At 41.5% G+C, this 17937-nt stretch overlaps 1 protein-coding gene across 19 annotated transcripts in view; it reads left to right on the top strand.

Moving 5' to 3' along the window:
- Positions 1–17937, top strand: part of LOC131463863 (ankyrin-1-like) — a 103495-nt gene that overhangs the window by 38758 nt on the left and 46800 nt on the right. For 16 of the 19 annotated variants that reach the window (XM_058635929.1, XM_058635931.1, XM_058635928.1 and 13 more), the window contains one exon: positions 10597–10689. The exons of the other annotated variants lie outside the window; for them this stretch is intronic. In XM_058635929.1, coding sequence (XP_058491912.1) covers positions 10597–10689 — 93 coding nt within the window. The remainder of the gene's footprint in view (positions 1–10596; positions 10690–17937) is intronic. 19 annotated transcript variants of the gene reach the window in all.

The following is a 17937-nucleotide window of genomic DNA, read 5'->3' on the forward strand; positions in this document are numbered from 1 at the left end:
TTAATTTTAGACAACATGGCAAATATAAAACAAATCTGTCTTACAAATCCAAATTTTGTGTTATTTCATATTTAATTAATATATAACACAATATGTTTAATGTTTCACATCTGGCAACTAGGGCCAGCTCTAGACATAGGCTATAGGCGGTCGCCTAGGGTGCCATCTACTGGAGGGGGAAAAAATATATGAATAAAATTCCGCCCATCAGTTCAGTTATTATAGGATAGCAGCTTTAGGCTACATCAGCTAATATTAGCCTTGTGAATCTCAAACCAAACTGTCGTTCAGGTGAGATTGTGGGTAACTTTGATTGTTTAAACAGGGAAGGTAAAAAAAACCCTGGTAGTATTACACTCATAGTATTACTCTGATAAAACTACAATACTTGGAATAAGAAAACTACAAACTTCTTCAATTGTTGGTCAATCTTTATATGTGCAGGTTTACATCTCCAGGGTGTTTGTATACATACATTTATAAACATTTACATACAGGTGTGAATGGTGCAGTGGTTTATTACCACAGCACCATGTATTCATGTTAGAGGAGGCTTCAGTTTTTCTGTCCCAGGAGGAAATGGCAGAGAGTGAGAGTACAGCTGTGATAGATGACCAGCACAACCTCACACTCTCTTCTGCCAACTGCTCTGCACTGTGATACATATACACTGTACAGTTTGCTGCCATACATACGTCATGATACAAACATAAACATTCTTCCGTTGTGATATAGGACGACAGGAAAGTCATTCAGCTTCTGCTGCAGGTGCGGCCCATTAATCCCTCATTACCTCAGATGTTAGTTGAAAATCAGAATTATAACACACACAATGCATGAAATTATAAGTATATAAATAGTTAGGACAATCTATATGACCCTGTAAACTCCCACACCCTGTGTTTTTGTTTGTATTAAGGCTAAAAAGCTTAATTTCAGTTGTAATTTAATTTCGTTTTTAGTTAAATGCATGTGTTTTTTATTGTTCTGTGTTCTGCACCCATTTAAAAAATCCAATCCATAAATGTCAAAAAAAAGTTTGAGTTGCATTAGCGCAAAATGTGTTAATATTTTTTGATAGCATGTCTTATTACAAATCTAAAACAGTAACTATTGAACTGAAGCTTGACCTACAAGGTTTATATTGCAAATTGTATCACCGACTATGTCAACAAAACAAATAAAAATTGCAGTTAGATATTTGTCACAAACCTTTCAGCCCTAATCTTTTAATCCGTTCTCCATCAGGCCTGTTTTTTTATTCAGTGTTTGTCAGAATCATTTCTCACACCTTTTGTACCAGCTCGTATTGTTTGCCCGTGTATTATTACAGGTCTAATGTGAGGCACAGACACATGTTGGGTGAGTGTTTTTCTAAAGCAGATGATGACCTCGGGCTCTTCAGTGACAAAACGATTACTTGTGTCACCTCGACACGACTAATCTTATTGGCGTTTGCAGTTTGCAGACATGGAGCTCAGTGTTTGCCCCACTACACCCTGCGCACTGATTATCAGTGGACTGTAACACATTTCGTCCAGTAGTGTGATAGTAGTGCCCTGGTTTCAAGACCTAGATGTATTGTCCCCACTGATATTTGCGATATACAGCAGCTGTTCCTGTTGGGTTTTTATTTTGGGCATGGCTCTTTCGCCACGCTGATTAAAGCATGCAACGCTCACGCTACGTGTGGCGGGGTGCGTTTGCGAGTCTGGTTTTGGCGGTTCTGCCGAATCGTTGACGTATAATCCACCGGCTGCTCTGTAATGCCATGTGCGCGGCTCTACGCTGGCCCCCGTACAAAAGAGCAGACCTGAAAAGCACCATAATGAGGCACCGGGTGAAAGAAAAGGCATGTCTCTTTCCATTTCTCTGAGCGAAAAAGAAAAGAGCATCATAAAAGAATAGATGACAAGAAAGAAAGATGAACATAAGCCCCTCAAATCCAGGTTTTTGGCTGCGCTGTCTCTTTGAGTTCATCTGTTTTTTCATGCATGTGTTTTATTATGGTAATGGAAAAAAGTAGTCTGGAGCACTTTTCTATGGAAATAGTAGAAAAAATGGAAGGGGGGGGGGGGGGGGGCTGCACCTAAATGTCATTGATAAAACACATAAAGAAATTTGAAACTGGTTTCCCTCACCCTCGTACTCTGAAACACTGAAACATGAAAACATTTTTCACACCATGTCATGTCAGAGTTCAGCGACAGTAAACAAAAAAGTTTCTTCTTCTCTTTCATCTACTGTTCTTCTTAAGAGCACTTAAGAGAAAAAAAAATGTCCTGTTAATTTTCTTGCATAAAGTTAACCTATGTCATTAGCAGCTCCTCTAAACCCTCTTTAGTGAAAACAGAATACTCAGTGTTGTGTCCCAGGACAATATAGGTATTCCATGGGGGGGGAAGAAAAAAGAGGGCAAACAGAGCCGGGGAACAGAGGAGCTTGTACTTGTTCTTTGCCGCAGTGAACATCAAAGCGCTCTATCCTGTGTGAGCCGTGAGGTTAATCTCTCTGCTTTAATGACCACTGACCTCCTCCACAGGCTCTGAGCATGAGATGGTGACAGAATAAGGCGAGGAAGTGACTGAATAACAGGAGCTCTTGAATATGTAATGCAGTGCAGGACATTGGCCCCTGTTATAATCTATGGTGAAGTCTGGTGTTAAGCAAATATGCTGCCGAGTATCTACACATGTTACTCTTTTCCATATATTTAGTTAGATATTGGGAGTCCTTGGCCGATTACCGATATATACGTCTTTCTTTTGTCCAACTGCAGAGGTCATTTAGTCTTTTTCTGTAGTGAAATTAACTTAATATTTTTCATACTCATGTCGCAGCAGATGCGGATATAAAATATCTTTATTGTGCGAAATAAAAAAGCATCGAAAAAATAATAGCTGTAGGGGGCGCTAGCATAGAAGTCAACGAGGTAGCAGCTTTTTCACCCTACTTGTTTAGTTTTTAAGTCATATCGGCAGATCTTTGAGTGTTTGCCAATATCTGATAATACATTTTTGCCGATAATATCATGCATCCTTAACAGTAATGGTGCTCACGCCTCTTTTTCCCAAGTCCATCAGGGAACTATCGTAGCCTTTGTATACTCTTCTATTCCCTCACTTTCACTGCTGTTTCCTAGTTGTTGGTTTATGCATCGCTTTATGTCGGTGGAGCCTGTCTTTGTTTTCGTAGTAAGCTTGTGCTTCAAAATCATAAACTCAAAATCATGGTGGCGCAAGATGGTGGCCAAAGTTCATATAAAAGGCTAATTCGTGCTTAAACTAGACAGTGTTTCTTTTAAAGCAGTTAACACTTAATACAAACATTAGATTTATTTTCTCCCGATAAAAGCAGCATAAATGTTACACACTGCACCTTTAAGGTCACAATTTCATCATTAGATTAGGAATGAATACAACATTACAAGACTGAGTAATATATAACACAGCCAACCATAATAGATAAACTGAATTTCTAGTTACAGAATGTTTTTTGCCCCTTGGTAGATGCTGTGTCCGTCTACTGTTTGGAGCTGCATGGAGCATGAGTGTGCTGTGTGTTATCAGTGGCTGTTCACTGCTAAATCCTGTCCCACACACAGATCATGGGTGCCTTCTGATTTTAAAATGGCTTAAAGAGATTATCTGACCAAATTATCCTGTAGTGTGAGCGGACAGTCCGCCTCCATGTTTACATTCCGAAGTCACGTTAAATAACGTGAGTTTCTCTGAGATCCCAAATCCTTTGAATCTCCTCCCGTGTGTTCCTGCGTCTTGACTGGATCGTCTAGTCTGTGCCTTTCTTAGGATTTAAACATTGAAAATCGGTCACAAATTTTGTCGTGTCTGTGGTCGCCCATGTTTTTCAGATTTGAAAATCCTCCAGTGTGGTTCGCAGGCTTAATGAAGATGAGTGGAGATGCAGGTAAATGTGAAGTTGACAGTGAAGGATGAAGAAGATGAGCTGCACATGCTCAGTCGTACTGAACATGCAGAGAGTGACTAACATGAAGCCAGATGGAGAGTTAGTCAGAGAGTGAACGAGAGAAAAGGTCAAGGTGAAAAGTGGAGGTGGCTGCAACATCATTTTTTATCCCAGCTGGTGGTTCCACCTCTGGCTCCAGATTCTGATGAAGCTCAGGCTGGTTGCTGCCACGGGCTGTATATAAAATTGTCAAAGTCTTTCAGTTGCAAAAGGAACTTTTGAAACATCACCTGCAACCCAGCAGCTATTGGACCACGCCAGCTGTCACCCTGGTACCCAGTGCGAGTCTCTCAACTGGTGCTATACTTTATTTGTTTCCCTCCAAACATCCATCCATCTTCTACCACTTGATCCTCCAGATGAGGATCGTGAGGGGTGCATAATTACAATATTGACACCATGTGCTATTAAAGAACAGCTGAAGCCAGTGATTCATTCCTCACAAAAATGCGCCCGGCCAGTTTCCAATTGTCTGTACAACCCTAACCCCAAACACGTTGGCACTCGAGCAGAAAGGGAGCAAAAAAACATGTACAATTCATTGTAAAATGTTACAAATTAAATTACAATTCGGCTCATTTTCCCATAGACGTGGACTTCTTTTTGCGAGCATTGGAGTCGCCCCCTGGCGGCTGTTCAATATATTTCACTTCCTGATTTACGTCGCTGAGTGAACCGTCCTTTTTTTTCCTCCGCCTGTTGCCCCCTGGTGGCTTACTGCCTTCTTCTTTCCTACTTCCTGCGCTTCACTTTTCAAACTAGATGACTTTTCATTTTCATATACAGTCTAAAGCTGCTGCTGCTGCTGCTGGACACTGAGCTGGCAGCTCTCTGTCATGCATTATTGATCAGGCTGTGAACTGGAGAACTCTCATCTTCATTCTCACTGTGTCATCTCTTCACTGTTCCACCGCGATCAGCCACAACTTAAAAACACTGGTAACGGGTTTTACTGTTGTGGCTGTGTGTTTCTGATTTAGTCAAACTCAAACATAACATTTTAGATGAGTCTGAATGAATTATTTCCAAAACAGGACATTTTGTGTCTGATCTACATATACCTTGTGTATGTAGTGCTGATCTCTCACCCATGTCATGTTCCGTTGTCAATGTCATTTTATTGTGAAAGTTCCCCTCTTATTTTGAAGTCCTTTTCGTCCCTTGCCTGCGTGCACTTTACTTGACTGTACTTTACTGTGATTACCCAACCTGTTTCACCTGTGTCTTGTTCATCACAGCTGATTCCTCAGGGTATTTAACCCCAATGAGTTTTCTTCGTAGTTTTGTGGATTATTATCTGTGACTCTGCTAATCTGTTTACCTGTTCCAGTCAGCGTCCTGTTCCACGTTCCACTATAATTATATTTAGTTTTAATGACTTATTTGTCATATGGAGCAAAGAAACCAGAAAATATTCACATTTTAAAAAACACTAAAGCCGATTAAGAATAATCATTGCAGCCACATATTTAGTTTTTTATCGTTATTTGAACTGGACGTTTAACTCTGACCTCTTTCAGGTCTTGTACTCCATGTGAGCATATTTCTCCTCTTTAATCACCCTCACATTCAGCAAACATCCCCCATGCTTTCCTGATGTGTTCAGTGAAGCCGTATTGAAATGAGACCTGGAGACCTGTTAAATCAGGTGTGATATTAAGAAGAGAGCGCTCTTGCTCTCTCTCAGAGAAGATGCTATCTTGTTGTATATTTTTTTTCCCCCCCCCTCAGGACTTGAATTATTTAGTACTTGTCCATTTAGTTTACATACTGTGTCAGCCTTTTACAAAGAACCCGGCCTGGGGTTGGCCTAGTTTGACTCATGACATGAAAGCTTGATTACTTGAGGTTTGACGATAATGGACGTGAAAGAGGACAATCGAGAGAGGAGTGGACACACACACAGTTGGACGAAAATAAACCGGACTGATGAATAGGTGTTTTGAAAAAGGTGCTTTGACGGTAATCCTGGCATTTGTATATCGCGGCTACCTCTGTTTTCACGGAGAGGGGAGTGTGAGTTATTGAGGCAGTGCAGATCCACTGAGCAACACAGAGCTCTCCTCTCCCTGTGGAGCACTTACTCTAATGAAAGCTCTATGCACACCGCTCCTCCTTTCAGTGAAAGCCAGTAGCTCGACCAATTATAAACTGTAGTATTCCACATATCATAATAAGAACAATGATAATGTCAATAGTATAGGCAACGCACTGGTCATTTATTTAAATGAATGATCAATAAGCATCAAATATCAGTTGGGGGGGGGGGGGGAATAAAAAAATCCCCTTAAGTATCAGTAACGGCCGTTTGTCTCCCTTTGCACATATGTTTCGCACTATTTACAGTTTTTCTTGATTTGTTGAATGATCTCGAGGTTGTTTTAAAGAAAATGATTTAAGAATGAAAAGTGAAAAGTCTATAACCTCATAAAAAAAGGAAATAAAAAAGGGTCATATTGTTCTGTAGCAGCAGCAACACGACAGGCCATTTACTGCTGGGTTCAAATTAAACGGGGAGCCAATGGGAGCTGAGCTCCCGTAAAAAGGGGTTGGGCTCCCATGAAGGTCGTAAAATTGTACATCTGTGGGGGTTGTTAAAATATAACCGAAAAACACTTTTTATTATTATTTTAATCACAAACAATGTATGGTGTATAATTTACAGAAACAAGATAATCAGATTGAAAGAAACATGTTTTACAACAAAACTACAACATATAATGAGGGCTGCTTTTTAGAGACCCCCACAAACATCAGATTATAATTCACACCCTGATTTACTTTTTTCTGTCCCCATCACCCCTTTTTATGTTTTTTTCTCTAAGGGATTTTGTTTCTTGTCCAGTAAGTGCAACTTTCTCCCTTGGGTTAATTCCCCTGCTCCTGCAGAAACGATCATACATCAGGATTCAACTAATGACGCTTGTGACGAATGAAACACCTAGACACCCTTGTTATGTGATGTTTCAGTGGTGCCCTGTTCTCAGTGGATGACTCTCCTATCATTCTTCCTCTTCTCTCTCTCTGCTGTGTTTGATATGAGACTCTTTGGCTTGTGCTGCTCTGTCTCTCTGTCTTCGGTGACACTGTGAAGAATGTGGAGGGATAACAGTAGACCTACTCAGGAGGCCACGAGGAAGGGCAAAATGCTGTGTCCTTTTCTTTCCCTGCCGTACATGTCACACATTGGTTGTTTTATGCTGCTCACTTGCTCCCCAAATGCCAAGAGTCTGCTAGTTAGTTGTCCAGAGAAGACGACTCTTATCCTTTTATCCCCTTTAATCTGCAATGTTACGGTTTGAGTCCATTCACTGCCTAGTTGCTCCAGGAGGCTCCACAGAAAATGGCCTGTTATGGCTCTTATCAGCACCTCTCGCTCCCCCTCTGCCTCACCCTCTTTCCACCCCCTCCTCCTCCACCTCTTCACTCCTCTCTGCCTGTCATCACTGGCCGTCTGCTACTTAATCCAATTATTCTTTTAAGCTGACACGCTCTGTAACTCACCGCAAACTCTCTCCTGACGCCGCAGTGCAGCACGTATAAACGTGCACAAACTCCAGAGAGCCACACGCACGGGCAGCGTTACTACCGACAGTTCTCACAGATGAAGGTCACGCAAAGTGCAAATCCCAGTTAAAAAAGATGAGCAAATGCAGCAGATCCACTGTTGTACATTTAAGTTGTCCCCTTCAGCAGCTTGTTTAGTCTATTTTAGGACATCCTAGCAGATGCTGTGGCCTCTGCTGTCTCTGTCTGATTCACTGTACCCTTGCGGTGACTCCCTCTGTTTCCATGCGTCGTCCTCCACTTCTCTGCGATGTGTGCGATGTGTTGACCACCGCATGCGTTTGCGCTCACGTCACACATCACCTGACAAAAAGAACAAACGAACCCTGTCTCCCCTTGTGATTTACCGAAGACCTTGTGAATGTGGAATCAAATGTCTTCTGAAGTGTTGGAAACATTTTAGAGACATATTTCTAATCTCTTCCTCGCTTCTTACGTAAAGCTCTAGTGCAGAGGTGTCAAACCTGAGGCCTGTGGGCCACATGCAGCCCTCCGATCGATTTCATGTGGCCCACCACTTAAAATAAAGTTATAAAGGAGCTATTTCTGTTTTAAAAGATAGAATTTGCGTCATAAATACATTTTTATTGTGAATGATGTATCATTTCATATCAACACAGACTTATATTTGGAGCTTCTCTGAAATATCGATCATTACAGATATTTCTGTTGTGATATCAATGATGGAGTATCTTGATATGATTGAATAATTGCCTTTTCTGTTCATCTCCTGACCAGACTGGATACTTGGTAGCCTCCAAGGTCATTTGAGTTTGAGACCCCTGCTCTAGTGTGTAACTGCTATCGTCCCTCCTGTGTTTCCATTAGCCCTAGAAATGCACAAAACTCGAAATACCGCAATAAAAACTGGTAATGGAAAAACCCACAAATTCTGAAATATCACTAAAACATTTTTAGTGAGATTTTAGATTTTGCGAGAAAAAAGGGATGTCACGAGACTAAATTTCATAAGCGAGAACATCTGCAGGGAGCAATTGTACTTTGTGACTATAATGGAAACACATTATGTGACTTTACATTGCTTATGTGTAGCTGATCAGCATCAAGACCACTCAGGAATCGGTTATCCAGTCAAAGTTCCTTTTTTCAACAATTTAATCCACTTCTAAAACTTTCCGTGGGCTCTTCTTACCATTTTTCTTCATACTTCAACTTGTTGCAGTGTCACTGTTCTAGTTCACTGTTGTTTTGATATAAAACTAATCACTTAGTGCAGGAGTGTCACTGGGAGAAACAAAGTGTCAACAACCCGCTATACTGAGAAACACACAGTGTTATGTGGAGCCTTAATCAGCTTTGAGTGAACTCATTTGGCAAAGGCTCGAGTCATTCATTTATATTTAAACATTACTCACTGCAGCACTCGGTAGGATTCACAAGTACAAATGTGTTTTAATCTTTATAAAAATATCCTCATGTTCTGTATCTGTACTCTTGTATTTATTTACGTTAGAAGCAGTCGACACTTTTTGTCCCTCAGTCATCAGTTCATGTGCTAAACGGTCCCTGGGTGTAAAATAAATGTTGTGTTGTGCAGCGCTAAACTTATGACAGCTCGCATCGCTGCATCTTAAAAACTAAAAACGCAAGCACACAAAATTGATGGCGTAATGCAGACGGCGAATGCGCCGTCGCGGACGTGACAAGTTAATTATTACTCCCTGGAAGTTCTGCGATTTTTTTTTTTCTCGGTGCAAAAATTGACGAAGTGAAGTGATTCTGCTGCGGTGAAGGCAGCGAGTGACACAGAAGCAGCTGCGGTTTGTTGTTTTTGGTGCTGACGTGACAAATGTGTACGTGTGTGTGTGAGGGTGACCGAGACTACGCTTGGCTATTGTAGTTGTTTTGATCTGAATCAGAGCTGAGAGAGTCTGACCAGACTTGCTTTATGACTGTCTGTCTTTCTCTGTTGTCTGTCTGTCTGTCTGTCTGTAAGTCTGTCTGCAGGGGGAGTTTTGGGTGACGCTTGTTTATTGCTGGTCTGATTCGCTGAGAGGAGGCAGTTGTGATCTGGTTCTTGTCTGGAGTTCACAGCCTTTGGTTGGCTGTTTTATTTTTCCTATTCCTATTATTGAACCTTTATTGAACCAGGTTGGTCCCATATTGAGGTCAAAAGATCTGGCCAAGAGGGCAGCAGCATAATTACATTTAAAAACAGCCGAAATTAAATTTAGAGCTTTGAACTCATTCAATGAAATGAGGGCTTGAATGTGAAGTTCAGATTGTAATTTGTTCCATGTATTAGGTGCTGAAAATCAGTACACTTCGTACTTTGGGCACTTTCATAGATTGGAGATTGTGACTTTTTAAAACTGTTCATCCACGAACAGCTTGAAAACAGTTGAGTTGGAGTCGTCTGTCTCTCATTCTCTCTTACTTAGACTATGTGTGACTGTGAAAGTCTTTGTCCTGTGATGTTGAAGATGATATTCTGTGTGTCTAAATGTGATTTCTGGGTAAGTAAGTAGGCTACACTACTACATTTTCGTGCCCTCACGCCACTTGCACAAGCGCGATGTGAAGGACTCGCTCCACTACAGTTACAGTTACTCATCTGTGAGCCACAAACCATCAACACCAGATCGTCCTCCATCACATCATCAGTGTGGCGTCGGCCAGCGGTCGACACTGTATGTGTGATGTTCTCATCCACTACTCATAGCACTCATCCAAACCTGACCTCTTTCATGCAGGGGGGGATTTTCCTCTACTTTTTTTTGTGGTGGGAGGGAGAGGGTGGGTTCTACACGCCAGGTGGGATCGCGGTACGGTGGGTCAGGATGCGGTGGTACCTCCTCCTGCCCCTCCCTCCTCGCTCCTCCACCTCCTTTTATCTCAGAAATGTTCACCTGTTCGTCTTTAAAACCTTCTCATTTCCTTGCCATTTATTTCCCCTGTCCACTCTTCTTGTCGCTCTCCTCTCTCTCTCCCCCTCTGCCCTTCCTATTCTATCTCTCCATCTTGCTGCTTCTTACTGTTGCGATTAACTGGGCTCTGTTTTTATGTCGTATGTCCTTTTAGGCCCACGCCGTGCATCGCTGGCTAATCGATCAGGACAGTAGTGTGAGCTCTGAGATGCCGGATGGCCAAGGAGTATGGCACTATGATGATGAAGTAAATATCAGCAACACGTATATCTGGCTTTTCCTATTTCTATATCTCTATATATATCTATATGTATATATATATATATTCTGTATTTATGACCATTCTGTATCTGTCACTTGAAGTTTGTGTCACTGTTGTTGTTTTTTATCTTTATTACCTCTTGTTTTTGTGGTGTGTTGCTTATGGTATTGTAGTTTCTGGTTCCTTTGACCTTCTAGTGTTGCTGTTGTGCTGTGAGCTGATTCAGTCAGGTTTCATGGGATTCAAGGCTAGAGCTTTTTCTTTGTTCCTGTCCGTGCTCGATGTATTGTACTAACTCGCCAATTTGAGTTCTTTTCATTTGGTGGTGGTGGTTGTTGTTGTTTTTTCTTTGCTTTTTCCTTTTTGTTGTTGTTTTAGTTACACACATTTATATTTATGTATATATACATAACCTGAGTGTGTATCCGTATTTATATTCACATCGATATCAGTGTCTGTGGTTCCTCTGAAGTTATTGTTGACAAGCAGCATATTACATGGCAAGAGTCCACCGGCAAAATCTAGCCCTGACATCATTTACGTAGACTCACGATACAAGTTTCATGGACATTTGCGCTTTTCCTCAAACTGCCACACAACGTATTTCACACTGCACAGGATAACAGTAGTGTTAACAGACACTAGTCCACGTATTTTTCCTGTGGGTTCTTCTGGTTTATAAAGTATGCTTGTCATGTGTACCACTGTGTTCATGTGTGGGATTAAGTCAAAGCGTGTGTGTGTTTTAACGTGGGTGAGCAACAGTGAAAGACTGAGAAATGAGTGTGTGTGTGTGTGGGGTTGGGGGCTCAGACTCTTACTGTGTTTGAGTGCATGCTTTGTTTCTGTCCTTGCATGGCTGTAATTGGTGTATCAGTGTCTGTGTCTGTGTTTGTGTTTGTGTGTCTGTCTGTGTTTGTGTATTGTCTGTTGTGGTTCCGCTGTGCGGTGCTGTAAAATGTTGTGGTTCTCTCCGTCTGCGCCTGCCTCTGATGTGTCAGTGTTGTGTATTGTGGCTGTTTTGTCATGTTTCTGTGCTTGTGGTTTTTATCAGTTGAAACAGTCTTGGATACGTTTGCCAAAGGTTTTATTGCACCTATCTGACGGATGATCTTGAATCCGTTACCTCTCATTATATTCTCATGGAGGAGAGATCATCTAAGTGCAATATGGCTGCTGGCGAACTTGTTCTAGACGACTCTACCTACCGCCTGATGATTTCCCCTCAAATCCTAGCTCCCGTTTGCGCCCGTTGTCAAATTCCTAAAGCAACTCTCCATATTGCTCCCAAACAATGGAGCAACCATTGAAAAATAATTACCAAAAGAGACAGGTTGAACACTCTGAGTGACTGTTACACATACAATAAAAGGCAAGTGGATGCGTATGTGAACCGTAATTGATGGACCAACACACAACAATATGGAGTACTGTCTTTCCCACAGTGATGCTCATGACTGTGCACTGAGCAATCATGTTTTTTCCTTTTTGTTTTGAGTTTTCTTTTCCCGTTTAGAATGAATGGGTAAAGGTTTACATTTCATTTATCTGTCAGGACAGTAAACACCATCCTTTTACAATGACGATAAGTCATTTCCGGTGGCATTAGAGGCACAAATCCAACCTTTCAAAGTTTCCAAACTGCTTCACCAATAACAGCCGTAAACAGAGGTGGTCCTGTGTCATTCCTGTGAAGGAAATATGGCGATAGCAAACACACTTTGTCCCCCAGGGAGAAGAAGTGGTGCAGTGATAGATCGGCTCGAGAAACCCAGTCCACCTCACTGGCCCTAAGCCAACACAGCAGTGGAAAACAACAGCAGCAGAAAATCCTACAACACGGTGTCTTCTACCTTAACAAGGTAGTGTCTTCAACCTCTTCTTGTAACCCTACTTCTTAGGGCAAAACAATGGCAATTTATCAAAAGGTTTTAATTCAAAATATTGTATCCAATCACTATATCAGAGAAAACCAGAATAAGTTAAGTAAAGCTAAATAATATGGCCTGCAGTAGTGCTAATAATCCCTCACTGCTAAACAGATCAGTGTTCACAGCTCACAGTCATAGCAGATACAGTGAGTGGCGTTTGAAACTAGAAGTCAAGATATAAACTGCTTCGTTCACTTTGAATGGAGCAGCATCGTGCATCGTGGGTCTGTTGCTTCTCTTTGGTCATGTTGTGCGCAGCAGAAGTTGGGAAAATGTTCAACTTTCCAAGCATCAGCATAACATAATAAAAATGATGTTATGGAAATAATTCAATTTCAATCTCCAGAAACTTTATTTGTCCCCATGGGCCAATTCAAGGCACACAGAGCATATGTCAGCAAACACAAAACAGTCAACTAGGTTCTGTTAAGTTATGAGTACAAAGATTTGAATTAGAGTAGCACACAGAGAGTATTTACATGAGGTGCAACAGTTTGAGGTTCAAATGAAGCTCTCGGACAAGTTACCAATGTTTTTGTTAGACAAAGTGGACCGAAAAATGACAGACACAGTAGGCATCACTTTTGCAACATCAGGAAATCTACAAACCTCTGATAGCACTAAGACATATGTATGAGTCCAACATTATAGATGTATCTATATGAAGGTTCTTTTATTTACACTTCTTAGTATCATTTTCACAACTGACACGTCTAATAAGCTACATTAAAGTAGTAATGTGTCTGTGTGTGATACAACTGACATGTAACTTCTTCCCTGTGTTACTTCATTCATTATGACATAAAAACTCATCTCCAAGACTCTAGAACCATATGGTTGTCTCTCTGGTTGATAAAACTGCTTATAAAGACAAACACACTGATATAAATACAGCTTTCCTTTGGATGCATTCATGGCACACATAGACTGTAGTTGTGCCAGTGGCTAAGCACAGTATTATATATGATGACCCAGTTTACCATTTACCATCTCTAAATTACCACTGACAATGGTAAATGTCAGTTATTACTGTTTGAATGTAAAGTGTTAGCCCCGTACGTTTTTCCCCAAGTTAAACAGTGATAGATGTTTACAACAAACGGGTCAGTTTAACATTAGCTTTTGTTAACGTTGCAGCAATTAAGAATCAGTGACATCTAATGGTGAGACTGAGCAGTGCATCAAATGCAGGACACCTTTCTCAACACCTCAGGGAACTAATGTGGGCTTTCATAGAGCAATGCCTCTGCCCGAAGTACATGTAAAAGGCTTATTATAAGGCTGCACAAACCCAACAATGTTTTTTATCTTAAAGTGACTATACACTTAAACGAGCATACTTCATAATTATCTATCGCTTTATTCTCCACATTCAAAACTCAATTTAGAGTGTCCAGTTAAATTCTGCACCTTTTTGGGGGAAACCAGAGTACATGCAAACTCCACATAGTAAGGCCCTAAGGCACAAACATTATTTTTATATGAATAAAACCTCCCTAATGTTAAACACTGGACCTTACAGCTTGAAGTTGGTGTAAATGTAATTGTTTGGTAGGGTTTAAATCACATTAGGAGTTCAGAGATTGCAGCAGTTAACTAAAAAATAAAAACTGTGAATACACCATAAGTTCACTCCACCTTCGTGATTGAAACTCTCACCACTCCTCAAACTGGGAACACAAACCGTGACTCTTTCCCCCGAGGGCTTAATTTACACAAAAATCTATCGCTTCATCAAATGCCGTATCCTTCCCCACCCCCTCCCGTAACACACACACGGTTGTGAGATGTCAGAGGTCCGTGTAAAGGCCCCGGCCCCCTTTTTTCCACCATTAATAGTGGAGAATATCCCTTATCATCCCATAGCTCTAATTACCCCTCAGTGAGTCCTTGGAGACAGATGCTCACAGAGCCAAGCCCCATTCGTCACAGTGCGGCTGCACGGCAGACTCAATATGAAAAAAAGCAAACTGTCACACTCTGCACTGTCACATAAATTCTCTCCTCCGTCTCAGTTTCTGTTCTCCAGCTGCTCCCCGGCCCACTGTAGATGCAGACTACATTAGGAAGCCCATTCATGTCCAGCCACCAGCAGTTGGCTGTAATTTGTTTCGGCTAGGGGGGGCAGAGTTTCATTTACATATGAAAAGGCCACGGAGTATTCAGATAGTGTAACTCTCATTTTTTGTCCCAGGGTTATTGATACCAGCTTCACAGAATTCCGGATTAAGGTAGATGGGGGCTCTGCTGCCATTGTGCAACACTGCAAAAGTCGTGTAATAATGTCTCAGTTGGCCCGATACCATGTTGAGGTGGAAGACAGGAGAGCAGCATTCTGCTCGTCTTGCTGACCAATTAGAAAGTGATGTTTTCTTGCTTTTTTTGCACCGTGGCGATGCCTCGGGGGGGAAAATATGACCTACAAAAGGATATGATAAATGAGGCCATGCAAAATAACTGTAACCTAAATGTCTTTATAAATACAGACCACACCTACTGGACTGTGTTTACAGTGCTGGTTCACAACACTGGGCTGAAAATCCCCTCAGAAAAAGCAGAATCGTGTTCAAAGTTAGAAATGTACAGGGTCAATATCATCTCGTCCAGTTCACTGATGTGACAAAAATATCTTAGCGTTGTTGAAGAGCAACATCCACTAAAAATGTGAAGGTGTGTGAACATTTCCTGCAAGTTTTAAGCTGCTAACTCAAGGATTTAAGTTGGCCGTTTATATATATTTTTCATTTTTCCCCTTTGTGACTTTTCCTACACTCCCCGGTCACCAAACTCACAACATCATTTGATGCTATTTTTACTTATTCTTCCTAACTCAGCAGTGTTTTAGTTCATTTGCGTTCCGTTTCCCACATTTTAAACCTCTAAATCAGCCCTCATGACACTTTAAAATTAAACCAGCACAATTCTGATTCCCCCCCCCCCCCCATTTCATCACAATCCTATAACACGTTTTGGGTTTTCCCCCCTTCCTGTGTGTTTACCTGACAGAGGGAGAGAAAGAGAGAAACGGAGCGACGAGCAATGTGCATGCATGCATGCATGTGCATGTGTTTTTAGGTGAATGCGCAGCGTGCATGATGGAGGTGGAAGTATACTCCAAAAGAAGTGGTGGTCGGAAAAGTGTCAAAACTGTAGGGCAAAGAGGTTCCAGTCCTGGACACTATTCAACATATTCCTGCTCTCAATGAGTTACAAGTGATGGAGACTAGACTAGATGCGAATGTTGTAAAATCTATCAATCGTAAAAAAAAATAATAATAATAATTAAAGAAGAACTGAAGAAAGACCAAGTTGCTCAAGTTATAAAAAATCTCAGGAAGCTTCTTTTTAAGTTGCAGCACAGAGGAGAACACGGAAATCAAACGTCTGTCCTCATTGTACCTACAAAAAGATAATTTTACTGTTGTATTGACTCCCTAGGATAATTTACTAACACTAGATTAAACCATAGACTAAATAAAAACAGAAGCCTCCGGGTTTTGCGAGATGTCACCTGACCCCGGGCTCCAATCACGCTGGTGTCCTCTTATATGTGCCGTGCTTTATCGTCCGCTTTCCTCTAAATGGGATCATAACTTAGTGACCTTAAAGTAGTCATTGAGATCATTAATTCCTCAAGAAAATGTTTACTGGTGTTATAAATCAAGTCCGAAGTAAGCTCATGTTCCTATAGAGAGTCAATGTGAAGTCCCGTCTATGAAGAAAACGAGACAATTTAAAGTGTATTTTAATATTCGGTTACTGTCACGCAGTCTTATCATCATTAGGCCTTAAACACTATGAGATGTAGGATATCAGTGCAGCTCTCCACGACCACGAGCTGAGTGAAGAAAAGATCAGATGTGATGGAAACAACTTTAGTTGTAGTTTATAATCCAGTAACTCTCTGACTTTACTGTATTTCCAGTGTTTAACAGAAATGTCTATGTTTTTAGGCTCATCTTGACTTGAACTCAGGTCAGCACGCAGGTGAAAATAAGCCTCCGCTCCTCGTGTTCCTCTTCCAGTGTTTATACTGTACGTTCCCACACCGATGACCAGCTTCTCCCGCCGACTTCCAAGTGTCTTGAAACGCAAACATGTTTGGTCGACAGGTTGCACGGCCGTGTTCAGTTTGAGTATACCGCTGCCTCGACTCTGTGCCTGTGTATGAAGGGTTGCTGCCAGATGCAAACACTGATAACAAGCGAGTGTGTGTGTGTGTGTGTGTGTGTGTTCTGCACCTGCATGTTCTGCACTGTAGGTGAACAGGTTTTGTCTGGGAGTGTTTGTCTGGGTCTGTGTGTCTGTGTTAGTCAACATTTAAGGCGACAGATGAGGCAGCTGAGTACTCGGTGTCAGTTTTATCATCTTGTTTTTGATTTCCCTGCCCCTGATTGACGAGAGCGTCTCCTTTTAATTGCTCATATACAATATTTATCGCTGTGTCAATCTCAGGTACGGCGCCCGTCCGTCGAGGCGGCAAATATTTACCATCGAAGTGGAAAGCGTCGCGGCAGATGCATCAAATGTGTTTGTTTATTTCCCCAATGAAGAGCCGTGCATATGGTGATGTCTGAATGGGTCCCTGTCTGCGGCTTCAATGTAGATAACATGATGACAGGAAGTGTGTGTGTGTGTGTGTGTGTGTGTGTGAGAGTGAGAGAGCAGGAGGAGGAGGAAGCAGTGAGAGAGAAATCAGAATCTGACTCAACAAATCTGTGCAGATGAAGATGCTTTTTTTTTTTACCGTCAGCAAACACTGTGGAAGAAGATACGGTGCACACACACACACTCAGTGAAGCGCACAGGATATTTATTTATTATCGCAGTTACCGCCGAGGCCGAGGCGTCCGCCCGTCGCTTTGCTGTGCCCTGTACCTTTTGCTCTTTCCATCCATCTCGTCTTCCGCACTCTTAATGGCGAGAAATGAGGCGCGGACGGCGCTGAAGAGAGGAGAAACTAATGCTTGGAAATGCCAGTGTCCAAAAACAAATAGTAATGATCTACTGTGGGTCTATATACTCTATAAAGACTGGGGTGACATATAGAGTTGCCAGCAGAGTTTATTTATGACACTTGTTCTTGTAAAGAAGCTGATATTAATTACATTTGTTGTTTAGTTTAGTGACTTTATGTTGCACTTTGGTAACTACATTAGAGTCGATACATCAGCCAGGCCAATATTACAATATTTTATTTTCAAAATTGCCTAGAAAAGTGTTTCCCAATACGTGGGGACTCACATTTTAAAGATAACAAACTATTGTGAGCCAATTCACAATATACCCTACAGTGTATATT

This window comes from Solea solea, chromosome 8, assembly GCF_958295425.1.
Source record: "Solea solea chromosome 8, fSolSol10.1, whole genome shotgun sequence".
NCBI classification, from domain to species: Eukaryota; Metazoa; Chordata; class Actinopteri; order Pleuronectiformes; family Soleidae; genus Solea; species Solea solea.